The sequence below is a fragment of the Gorilla gorilla genome, chromosome 14 (assembly GCF_029281585.2).
Source record: "Gorilla gorilla gorilla isolate KB3781 chromosome 14, NHGRI_mGorGor1-v2.1_pri, whole genome shotgun sequence".
NCBI lineage: Eukaryota > Metazoa > Chordata > Mammalia > Primates > Hominidae > Gorilla > Gorilla gorilla.
The window spans coordinates 63,693,910-63,706,908 of NC_073238.2; the positions used below are offsets into that span (position 1 = coordinate 63,693,910).

Below are 12,999 nucleotides of genomic sequence, written 5' to 3' on the forward strand. Positions count from 1 at the left end.
AGTTAGTGATTCCCACCCTTTTAAAGAGTTTCAACAAATTATTATTATTATTATTATTATTTGAGACAGAGTCTCTCTCTGTTGCCTAGGCTGGAGTGCCAGTGGCTCGATCTCGGCTCAGTGCAAACTCCGCCTCCTGGGTTCAAGTGATTCTCCTGTCTCAGCCTCCCAAGTAGCTGGGATTACAGGCGCCGGCCACCACGCCTGGCTAATTTTTGTATTTTTAGTAGAGACGGAGTTTCGCCATGTTGTCCGGGCTGGTCTCAAACTCCTGAGCTCAGGTGATCCGCCCGCCTCCGTCTCCCAAAGTGCTGGGATTACAGGCGTAAGCCACCGCGCCCGGCCGAGTTTCAACAAATTATTATTATTGAGTTTATTTATATGTGCAAACCCTTACCTAACTGCAACTGTTCAGCTAAGGATTCCTGCTTTATGAATTTACATCTCTGTAGAGAATTGAGCCAGTGGATCTTTTGGTGCCATCTGGTGGCTGATAAAAGAAAAATCTCTGACCCATCTCTTCCCTCTCCTTTCTGGCTTAGAGAGGTGGATAGAGGTGAAAATACTTCAGCAGTCCGCACCCTTTTCGGCACCAGTGACCGGTTTTGTGGAAGACAATTTTTCCACAGATGGGGTGATGGTTTTGGGATGAAACTATTCCACCTCAGATCATCAGGCAATAGATTCTCATAAGGAGCACGCAGCCTAGATCCCTCAGGTGTGCAGTTCACAGTAGGGTTCTGCTCCTATGAGAATCTAATTCCACCGCTCATCTGACAAGAGGTGGAGCTCAGGCGGTAATGCTCGCTCGCCTGCACTCACTTGCTGCCGTGCGGCCCAGTTCCTAACAGGCCACGGACCAGTACTGGTTGCTGCCAAAGGTTTGGGATCCCCTGCAATAGTTTAAAGGTCACCCCCACCCCCAAACAAAGGGAGGTGCACACACACGCACACACACAAACACACACATTTCTCATGAGAAAAATCAGGAAAACAAGAATATTTGTTTATTTATTTATATATTTATTTTGAGATGGAGTTTCACTCATTGCCCAGGCTGGAGTGCAATGGCGTGATCTCGGCTCACTGCAAACTCAGCCTCCCGGGTTCCAGCGATTCTCCTGCCTTGCTACCCCCGCCCCCCTCCCCCCACCCCCCAGTATCTGGGATTACAGGCGCACGCCACCATGCCCAGCTAATCTTTTGTATTTTTAATAGAGACGGGGTTTCACCATGTTGGCCAGGCTGCTCTTGAACTTCTGACCTCAGGTGATACACCGGCCTCGGCCACCCAAAGTGCTGGGATTACAGGCATGAGCCACCACGACTGGCCCGAGAAAAAAAGAATTTCTTATTTGATAGCTCCAAAAATGTACTGAGGTAGTTCATGGAAAACTCAAGAACTTTTAAGTCTTTATACCTCTTCACTATTTGGGTTCTGGGTTTTGTGGGGTTTTTTTTTTTTTTTTTTTTTTTTTTGGCTTTTGTTTTTGTTTTTGTTTTGAGACAGGGTCTCACTATCTCACCCAGGCTGGAGTGCAGTGGCGCCATCTTGGCAATCTCTGTCTCCTGGGCTCAAGCGATCTGCCTGCCTCAGCCTCCCAAAGTGCTGGGACAAGCATGAGCCACTGTTCTCAACCTATTTTGGTTTTCAAAAAAACTTTTTATTTGGAAAAAACCTTAAGCATACAGAAAAGTTATAAAAACACTACAAAGAAATTTTTTCCCAGAAGTTGTTGACATGATACCAGCTCACCCTTTATTTCCTCAAATGAGAAATAACCACATAATTACAGTACAACCATAAAAATCAGGAAATTAACATTGATACATTACTGCCACTAATCCACAGATTCCAGTCAAGGTTCATTAGCTGCCCAAGAAATGTCTTATATAGCAGGGTTCCCCAACCCCTGGGTACCAGTTAAGAAGCTTCTTCTGTATTTACTCCCCATTGCTCACATTACTGCTTAAGCTCTGCCTCCAGTCAGATCAGCAGCGGCATTAGATTCTCATGTGAGTGTGAACCCTATTGTGAACTGCCCATGCAAGGGATCTAGGTTGTGCACTCCTTATGAGAATCTAAAGCCTGATGATCCCCCGCTCCTCACCATCTGGTCTGTGGAAAAACTTCCATGAAACCGGTACCTGGTCCCTGGTGCCACAAAGATTGGGGACTGCTTTTATATAGCAAAAGGATCCTGTCCAGAATCATACATTGTTTCTATGACATCCAATGATTTAATCCTGGCATTGAATGAGTTAATGTAACATTTAACTACTAGAATTTGCAGTGGGAAGAAAAATGATATAAAAGAACCGTTTATAAATTTCAGCTTTACATTCCTGCCATATACATCAGTTTGAGTCCAGGGTACCTGGAACATACATATATATGATTAACTTGGACATATGACATATAATTATATATGTATATAATTTTAAATATAGAAACATACTATCCAGTGTCTGTCATGTGTATATGAAGTATCATAAGTTTTTACCATTTGTAATATTGTCATTTTTTTCTAATTGTCTTATTTAAAGTTTATCACATTTTTAAATGAGAGGGGTGTTGACATGGCACTGAAAGAAGGCAGAGATGGGAAAGATACCTTTTTTGTAAAACTCAATAAAAGCTTATATCCAACTAGTCAGAGAAATCTCTACTTCCGTGTTTTTGTTTTCTGTCTCTTCATTCCTCCTGAAGAGTGTGAATAAATAGGTTTTTCAAGTTCTCCTCATAAAGATTAAGTGGCTTAATCATAAAGATTAAGGACTATGAGTGATGGGTTATGGAGAATTCTGAAATATCTTGCTTACTGGTAGATTTTAATAGCTTTTCAATTGTAAAGAGAATGAAGAGATCAGAAGAACTTAAGATAGGGCAAGAGAAGCAGAAGGAGGCAGGAAGACTAAGGGGATCTTCAGGGGCAGAGATGGGAAAGGAAGCACCCAGTTGGGCCAGACCCTCCCGGAAGTACCCTCACTCAGGCACATGTTCCAAAGGCTGTTCATGGTTGTTCTCTGTTCTACCTCCAATGAAGATGAGCTGTCCATCTTCTCATCCTTCTCATCTGGCCTGGCTGCAAATATTATGTAGATGGTTAGCTAGATACCTAGTTTTGTAAATGCAAGCAATTAACATGAACTGGAATTTGTTCTAAATCTGAATTTCAGTACCAAGATTATCAAAAATAGTGTGTGTCAATAAATTTGGTATTTGTTTGTAAGATTACAGCAAATTGAAACTAACTTTGAAAGATTTTTGCTTTCCTTTTTGATAAGTTACCATAGACCTTGAGATAAGTAGTTCTATTCTGTGGTGTTGTCACAAACCAGGCTAGGACTGGGCAACACTGTTTTCAAGAATAGATTTTATCAATCTATATCCATGTCCACATACTCAGTTCTTTGTTTTCTCTTTAATATGTGTGGATTTTTCTCTATTAGGTTATATTACTTATTTTTATTATGAAAGTAGTATATGCTCATTGTAGAAGACTAGGAAAATAAAAAAGAACGTGTATTATCTCACAACTCATAGATACCACAATTAACATGTTGCTGTATTTTCTGTCACTAAAAGTTCTTTAAAAAATATTTTAAATAATTTAACACAATATTCCAACCCATAGGCCTAACTTATTTAACCATTCCCATGTTGTTGGACACCTGGATTGTTTCTAAGTTTTTACAGTTATAAGAAGCCTTTTTATGAATGTCCTTAAACATAAATTCAGGATTACTTGTTTTTACTTTGTCTGCCCAAATTAATAGGTTTTAGTGGTTTGACGTCTTTCAAAAAATGCCTCATTTTAAACATTTTTTTGGTAATTTCTCATGTAGCTTCCTACCCTTTCTAAGTCTTCTCTCTTTCTTGGTGCTAGCCTAAACCATCCCATTCGTTTAAGTGACCAACCATTTCTAGATGGCCTCCCTTTCCAGGGACTTTTAATACATGGTAAAATGTTTGTCCTGTATCTCATCCCCCCTCAAGGCTCATGATGTTAACTAGTTAATCTGATGAGTGAACTGATGCTTATGGAAGAGGCTCCCGGGTAATCCATATTTGTGTGTCCTGAGATGGTGCCCTAGCAGGGCCTTTTGGTTAAGTCATTAGTGATTCTGATAGAGATTCTAGCCAGCTGAGAAAAGAAGGGCTGTGCTATAAGATACCAATTACTCTCCATTTTTATTTTCTGCTGCCCCAATATTCTATGTAATATCTGAGAATCTTCAGGCTTCCCTATTTATTCCTGAATGGTTGAGATGAAATACAGTAATCAGAGGAGATATATGATATGATATAAAATGATATGATGCAGGTAATAGTTTATGATATAACAACATTAAAAGGCAAGGTAATCTTGGTCATATTTTCTCTCTTTTTTTTTTTTTTTTTTGGTGAGATGGAGTCTCGCTCTGTCTTCCAGGCTGGAGTGCAGTGGCACGATCTCGGCTCACTGCAAGCTCCACCTCCCGGGTTCTCGCCATTCTCCTGCCTCAGCCTCTCGAGTAGCTGGGACTACAGGCACCGGACACCACGCCCAGCTAATTTTTTGTATTTTTAGTAGAGACGGGGTTTCACCTTGTTAGCCAGGATGGTCTCTATCTGACCTCATGATCCACCCGCCTCAGCCTCCCAAAGTGCTGGGATTACAGGCGTGAGCCACTGTGCATGGCCTATCTTGGTCATATTTTCATTCTTTAATACCTAGGCCTTTTCTAGCTATTATAAGATTCTCTAGGACCTGGAGATAGAATACAATGCGATGTTAATTCCATAGTACTGGGCATGGGTTCTAATTCTATTGCCTCCTGTAGTTAGGGTGTAACCTGAGACAAGTCACTCCAATCCTCTGGTCTTCCACTTACTTCCAATTAAAATGAATGTAAAGAATCTTCAACTTCTCTAAGAGTATTGATTCGGATCCCAGAAGTTATATCATTCAGGATCACTCAGTGTGGCGTTATTAGGGCTTTGTTAATTTGAACATGCTAACTCCTTTTTCTTCTATTTTTTTAATTTTTTTTTTTTTCAAGATGGAGGCTTGCTCTGTCACCCAGGCTGAAGTGCAGTGGCACCATCTCAGCTCACTGCAACCTCCACCTCCCAGGTTCAAGCAATTCTCTTACCTCAGCCTCCCAAGTAGCTAGGACTACAGGTGCGTGCCACCACGCCCAGCTAATTTTTGTATTTTTATTAAAGACGGAGTTTCACCATGTTGGCCAGGTTGGTCTCAAACTCCTTAACTCAGGTAATCCACCTACCTTGGCCTCCCAAAGTGCTGGGATTACAGGTGTGACCCACTATGCCAAGCCATTTTTCTTCCATTTTTAAGAAGTTGTTTTGATATTTAAAATCAATGTGCTGGAATGCTATGTATTAAATCCTTTTTAAACAAGTAAAATGTTTGTGCACTCTTACAGTGGCAGCTGAATCCATCAGGAGCTTATGGTCTTGAACAAAATGAGCCTGAAAGGAGAGAAAGTAAGTATTTATGTATTGAGGTGAACTTTATTGCTGAGGAGAAAGGATATACAGTGAATTTTAATGATCAGGTGATGAAAATTGTTGTGTTAATAGATGGAGCATATTATTTTTGAAGGTTAGATTTTTGCCATTCAATTTGTTCATAAATATTTGTGGGTCTAACATATGCTAGGTGCTATGGAAAGTGCCGATTAATAATTACTCCTATAGAATCTACAGGTTAATACAAATAATTATGCACAAATTGACTTTATAAATTAAATGCATATGAAACAGTAAACAGCAATGCTCTTCTATAACAAAACAAAAGCTTATTGGGGGGTGAGAAAGGAAAAATATGTATAATTAGTACAGATGGATTGGGACCAAATGATGAGGATATATACATTCTTCTAGAGTAAAGCCACATTTGCCCAGATTGGAAATGTTCTGGTAACCTGAATAATCTGATTAACTAAGAATCATCACAGCTACCATAATGAATTACTAGTCTTTAAAGCTTTATTATTCGTATACTACTACAGATATTTTGAATGTAATATAATCTTTGAGAAGTCTTACAATTCTTTAGGCACATAATTTTAGATATGAGTGCTATATAATATTATTCTAAAATAGTGACTATAGGCCAGGCGTGGTCGCTCACGCCTATAATCCCAGCACTTTGGGAGGCCAAGGCAGGGGGATTACTTGAAATCAGGAGTTCGAGATCAGCTTGGCCAACATGGTGAAACCTCGTCTCCACTAAAAATACAAAAAATAGCCAGGTATCATGGCACATGCCTGTAATCCCAGCTACTTGGGAGTTTGAGGCAGGAGAATCACTTGAATCCAGGAGGTGGAGGTTGCAGTGAGCCGAGATAGCGCCACTGCACTTCAGCCTGGGCGACAGGGCAAAACTCTGTCTCTAAAAATAAAAATAAAACAGTAACTATATTATCGAATTATTTGGATTTGAAGTAAATGGAAGTTTTCTGTAAGTTTTCTTGATAATAACAATTTTTTAACCTTGAAAAATCAAGAAATATAAAGGTCTTAGAATAATTTATCTGTGAATATATTGATTTTCAGTGTTCTGAATTAGCTTTATTTGATTCAAATAGAAAATGTATTGTTTGCAATTTGGAAAAAAGCACATATCCACTGCATCTTTCTTTTTAAAAATTTATCAGCAAAAAAGGCCATATCTATCTATCTATCTATCTATCTATCTATCTATCTATCTATCTATCATCTGTCTGTCTCTCTGTCTATCTATACATCTGATTAAATAATGTATACTCAATGACAGCGTTTGAAGGGGCCAATGAATAATTTCCTATGTTAGGGAAACGATACAAAAAGCACGAATCATAAAAAGGTTAATTTATCTATGCTACAATGAAGACTATCTGTTCATTAAAATATATTACTAGGCCAGGTGCAGTGGCTCACGCCTGTAATCCCAGCGCTTTGGAAGGCTGAGGTGGGTGAACTGCTTGAGCCCAGGAGTTCGAAACCAGGCTAGGCAACATGGCAAAACCCTCTCTCTACAAAAAATACAAAAATTACCCAATTGTGATGGCACATGCCTGTGGTCCCAGCTACTCAGGAGGCTGAGGTGGAAGGATCTCTTGAGCATGAAGAGGTTGAGGCTGCAGTGATCCATGCTTGTACCACTCTACTCCAACCTTGGCAACAGAGTGAGACTTTGCCTTAAAAAAAAAAAAAAAAAAGATATCACTACAAGAGTGCAAAGGCAAGCCATGGAATATGAGAAGATACTTGCCACTTATAATCAACAAAGGGCTTGTATCTAGGATTTACTATTCCTAGATTACTAAGGAAAAGGAAGACATGCTATGGTTAAAGCCCCAAGATTGGAAGGAGGGGACAAAAGGAAGGCTTCTGGTTTGCTGGCAATGTTTTATTTATTGACCCAGATGATGGTTACATATGTTTGCTTTGTGACAGTTCAACTGAACAGTTAAGTTTATGTTTATGCATTTTTGAACAAGTGTTTTATCTCAGTAAGCAAAACCCCATTTCCTTTTTAACTATATGATAGTTTTACTGATATGTAATTAATCTATCACAAATTTGCACTTTAGTAGATTCACGAAGTTGTACAGGCATCACTACAACATAATTTCAGAACATTTTCATTATCTGAGAAAGAAGTCTCATGCCCATTTGCAGTCACTCCCCATTCTTCACTCCCCCTAGCCCTAGGCAACCACTCTTTCAGTTTTTATGGATTAGTCTATTCTGGCCATTTCATATAAATGGAATCATACAGTATGTAATTCCTTTCCAATTTTTGATTCAGTTGAGAAATAGACACCAGAATCAACAGATGAAAGTTACAACACCAGCTTTGTTGTTAGACTGGGGCTTGACCTTTGGGTAAATCAGTCTGTCTAACTCAGAGGGGGACTTGCTGCTGGATACTCTCTCAGTGCCAGTAGCAGGGACAAACAGAGAAGGAAGGCAGGCAGTGTGACTGACAACTCTCAAGTGCCCTTCCACTCCATACAAATGGAACCCAGGTAACCCATAACAAGCATTCTTTTTAAAGAGTCATGGGGCTTTCAAGAAAATAAGAGAAATATTCTCCTAAGAACAAAATAGAGATAAGGCATTTTGCTAGAATCTGAGGAGCAATAGTAAGCGAACACAATAGCCAGAGCTATCCTGGGGACAAATGTCCATATAAGCTGGGATCTGAGAGCAGGTCTGGGTCTGCTGCAAGGTGAGTGAACTGAACTTAGTTCACCCAATCAACACATGAAAAGATGATTAAACTTATTAGTAGTCAGAGAAATGCAAATTAACATTGCACGGAAGTAGCTTTTTTTTGCTTTTTTTTTTTTTTTTTTTATGATGGAGTCTTACTCTGTCGCCCAGTCTGAAGTGCAGTGGCGTGATCCCGGCTCACTGCAACGTCCACCTCCCAGGTTCAAGAGATTCTCCTGCCTCAGCCTCCCAAGTATCTGGGATTATAGGCATGCACCACCATGCCCAGCTAATTTTGTACTTTTAGTAGAGATGAGGTTTCACCACGTTGGCTAGGCTAGTCTCGAACTCTGGACCTCAGGTGATCTGCCTGCCTTGGCCTCCGAAAGTGCTGGGATTACCGGCATAAGCCACGATGCCTGGCCTGAAATAGCATTTTTTATAAGTGTATGCCCTAGAGAAACTCTTGCATATTGTATAAGAGTCAGAGAGACAAAGAATTTGTTGCTATATTGTTTTTAAAAGCAAAAACTGGAAATAACACAAATGTTTGTTTTGGGTGGTTAGATAAAAATATTATGGTGTATTCCCACAATGGACTACTATATAGCAGTGAAAACAAATGAACTAGAGCTACATTCTTCAACATGGATGAATCTTAGAAATATAACTGTTGAATTTAACAAAGCAAACTACAGAATTATGATACCATTTCTGTATAAAGTTCAAAAAGACATACCGTATATTGGTTAAATGTGGTAGGCCAGGCGTGGTGCTCACACCTATAATCCCAGCATATTGGGAGACTGAAGCGGGCCAATTGCTTGAGCCCAGGAGTTCAAGACCAGCCTGGGCATCACAGCAAAACTCCATCTCTACAAAAGATACAAAAAATTAGTTTGGCATGGTGGCCTGTGCCTGTAGTCCCAGCTACCGCAGAGGCTGACATAGGAGGATCACCTGAGCCCGGGAGGTTGAGGATGCAGTGAGCTGAGATCACACCACTGCACTCCAGCCTGGGTAACAGACTGAGACAGACCCTGTCTCAAAAAATATATAAATAAATAAATAAAATATACTTTAATATATAGTATATACAGTAAAGTTATTGTTAAGAAGCAATCGATTGATAAACACGAAAATCAAGATAGGAGTTGCCTCTGAGTGGGGTGAAAGGGGATGGGACGAGAGAGGGAGCGCACGGGAATTGGTAATGTTCTAGTTGTTGGATTCGGCAGTATGTTTTGTTTTTTTTCCATCTCCCCCCAACACACATAGTGTAGTTTTATTCAGTTTTAAACAAACTGTAACTCTTTTGGGGCAGTAAGTTCATGAGTGTTCACTTCATTGTTAGGCTTTAGAACTCCTATCTGTATTATGTATATATTATTATATATTACATAATACATTATATATAGAGAGAGAGAATGTTTCAAATATTACATGATACGATGAGAATGAGAAAGAGAGAGGGGTGGCTTTCCAGATCTACCTCTGGAAGGCAAGTCTGAGCCCTGGCCCAGGTGTCCTTAGGACAAGGAAACAGCAGGGCAGAACATACAGGCTCAGGGCAGGAAATCCCTCAAAAGATGGGAAGAAAGGGGCAGAAAGAAGCTTTTGCAGGTGATAGATATGTTCATTGTCTTGACTGTGGGGATAGTTTCATGAATGTGTACTTATGTCAGAAATCATGAAACTGGACTAAGCAAAATGGCTCCTTCCTGTGATCCCATCATTTTGGGAGGCTGAGGTGGGAGGATTGCTTGAGGCCAAGAGTTCAAGACCAGTTTGGGTAACAGACTGAGAACCCCATCTCTACAAATATTACAAATTAAAAAGTAAATTAAAAAAATTCATCAAGCTATACACTTTAAATATGTTTAGTTTATTGTATACTTTAAACATGTATCATTTATTGTACAAATAAAGCTATTAAACACAAAAGCCAGGAAGAGGTTGAAGCCATACTCTTTTCCCAGCCTGCCTAGTCAGATAAGTCCGTCTTCCTTCCAGTCCCCAGATTCTCCCTACCCCACACACAGTCCCCTTCTCCCTTAGGAGGTACATTTTGTTTCCTCCAGTCTAGTAATAGGACTTCCCCCCACCAAAAACATAAAACAAAAAGTTTTGTGAATTACTTGCCGTACACTGTTGAGTGAATTCAGTTTTTGGTTTTTTTTTTTTTTTTTTTTTTTTTTTTTTGAGACAGGGTCTCGCTGTGTCACCCAGGCTGGAATGCAGTGGCACAGTCATGGCTCACTGCAGACTTGGCCTCTCTGGGCTCAAACAGTCCTCCCACCTCAGGCTCCTGAGTAGCTGGGATTACAGGTGTGCACCACAACACCTGTTTAAAAAAAAATTTTTTTTTTGTAGAGATGGGGTCTCCCTATGCTGCCCAAGCTGGTCTTGAACTCTTGGGATCAAGTTATCCTCCCTCCTCAGCCTCCAAAAGTGTTAAAATTACAGACGTGAGCCATTGCACCCGGCCAATGTGAATCCAGTTTTTAAAAGCCAGATTCTGTATTGCCTGAGAGTAAGTTATCTAGATTGGATTCTCTACAATTGAGAATTTAAAGATAAAATAAAGTGAAAGTTCCTTTAACTTAAGCATTGTTTTGCTCATACAACGTGTAAGGCTGAAACAAGTGCCCATGGGTTTGAAATGAAGCTGTCCTGACCTAGCATTATTCTCAATGCTAGATGGTGTGTTGAGACCTGTCCCACAGAAGGAAGAGCAGCACCAGGACAAGAAGCTGCGCCTCGGAATCCACTAAGAAGGCCTGTCTACACTGCAGGGGAACCTCAAGAACTTTTCATTGCACTTCTAAAATTCAGCCTTGTTCATTCAGAAAATAAGGATGGATTTTGTGAATAATTGAAAAGATTTTTTAAGGAAGCTAATTTATTTCTAGGATACAAATGGTGTTAATAAGAATATTTGTCTTTTAGATTTATGTGTGGGTTTTGCATAATGTAGTAGTGTGTTATTTTATTACACGAAATGAGGGAGCAATAACTTAAACCAATGTAATCACCAACATGGACTGATTTCTATTTATCTTGACTTTATATTAGCCAGTTTGAAAGGGTCTGCTTCACAAGAGGTCATGCCTCTGCAGGGAATCGCACACCTTTTGAGAAATATTAATTCTTTTGAATTACAAGAGTGACAGTTAGTAAACTGCTCCAGGGAAATAAGTGTCATCTTTTAAGAGTCAGTGTATAGCAAACCAAAAGGTCACATTTATACCCAAAGCTTTCTAGTAATCAGAATTTACTTAATTAGAATTGACTCATAAAAATAAAGTTAGTGGACTTGGTCTCCATTTTTAAAGTATATTTTGTAAATGTTAATTCTGTGGTCCTGTTTATCACAGACTTTGGGTAGCAATAGGAAGAGAGTGTTATTCTGAGACAGTGTCGCTGCTTGATATCACTGACTCTTGAAATCACTAACAGTGAACCTCAAATTTGGTTATGATGTTAACAGAGAAGAAAGATTTGAGTCTGGAATATTGAAACTAGCTTTCCTAGAATTCCATTAATAAATGCTGCTCCCCCATATAGTCTTCCCTTCTGTATAATTAACATAGGTTGTCTCATGGCTTTGATCTTCAAAAGGAAGAGCCTTTTAAAAACATTTGCCAACCTCAAGAATAAATACTGAAAGTCTTGAAAGTATGGTCATTTCAGCTATTCCAGATTGCTGTCTGTGATTTCTCACATTTTTATTTGCTGAGAAACATTCAGAAAATTATTCCAGAAATGAAGGTACATTTTCTGTTCTCTCCTAGGTTAGAGAGGGGTGGCCTGGGGTGCTTCATGAGAAATGTCTCCCTGGATCTGCGGTGGTCAGGTTTGCCTCTGCTTTTGTTCCCTGCCTTTCCACCACATCACACGGCCTCACTGGGCTTCCTACCAGTTTCTCAGAATTACACGCATGACCATCCAAACATTGGCTCCATGCCAGGTTTGTGACTGCAGCCTGTGTAGGACCATGGGGAGTTCAGCGTCATCATACAAGGCAGCCAAGAACTGCCATAAACACTACACAGATGGGGAGGGCATGGGATAGGACAGGAGAGGAGGTGATGTACACTTAGAGGTAACTAAGGCTAGTTTGAAAACCGTGAGTTAAGATATTCTTATCAGTATAAAAACACTGAGATTGCTTACCTCCCAAATTGCTTTATTATATTAACTCTCATGCTTCAGCTCTTAGATTTGTTGTTTCTAACTAACATGTCATGTACACCAAACATTTTACAAATCAATCAGTAAATATTTTGTCAGACCCAAAATCCTGGCATACTGCCAGGTCTGTGGATTTGCCTGTTGGGTGTTGGGATGGGATATCAGAGGAAGAAGCATACAAGTGGGAAAAACTGTGATTAGAAAGGGAAAAATAGGCATTTCCACAGTACTATTAACAGAGGCATGATAATGCCATTTTTTTCCTTCTGTACAACTGGTCAGATTTCAATAAATAATCATTGATGGTTTACTGTGTAGCCTCAGAAGGTGAAGTCTATGAGGGCAGGGAGGTGTGTGTGTGTGTGTGTACTTTTTAACTGCTGAACCCCAGTGTCTAGAACAGTACCTGGCACACAGTAGGCATTCCATAAATATTTGTTGATTGATTGAATGACTGCTAAACACTGCTAGACTGCAGGGATGAGATGTGTGACAAATGCGTCCTGATCTTAAGACACTCACAGTCAAGTGGAAGATACAAGCATGGAATCAAGTAATTAAGAAAAATGATTCTCAGGCCAGGTGCCGTGGCT

General features: G+C 39.8%; 1 protein-coding gene across 4 annotated transcripts in view; it reads left to right on the forward strand.

Moving 5' to 3' along the window:
- The window catches only part of CDADC1 (cytidine and dCMP deaminase domain containing 1), a 45,494-nt gene extending 32,778 nt beyond the window's left edge, over nt 1-12,716 (forward strand). For 3 of the 4 annotated variants that reach the window (XM_004054512.5, XM_055359839.2, XM_019039751.4), the window contains 2 exons: nt 5,434-5,494; nt 10,913-12,716. In XM_004054512.5, coding sequence (XP_004054560.3) covers nt 5,434-5,494; nt 10,913-10,986 — 135 coding nt within the window. In that variant the 3' untranslated portion in view covers nt 10,987-12,716. The remainder of the gene's footprint in view (nt 1-5,433; nt 5,495-10,912) is intronic. The other variant, XM_004054513.5, reaches the window with a different exon arrangement.
- Nucleotides 12,717-12,999: the final 283 nt, after the last annotated feature.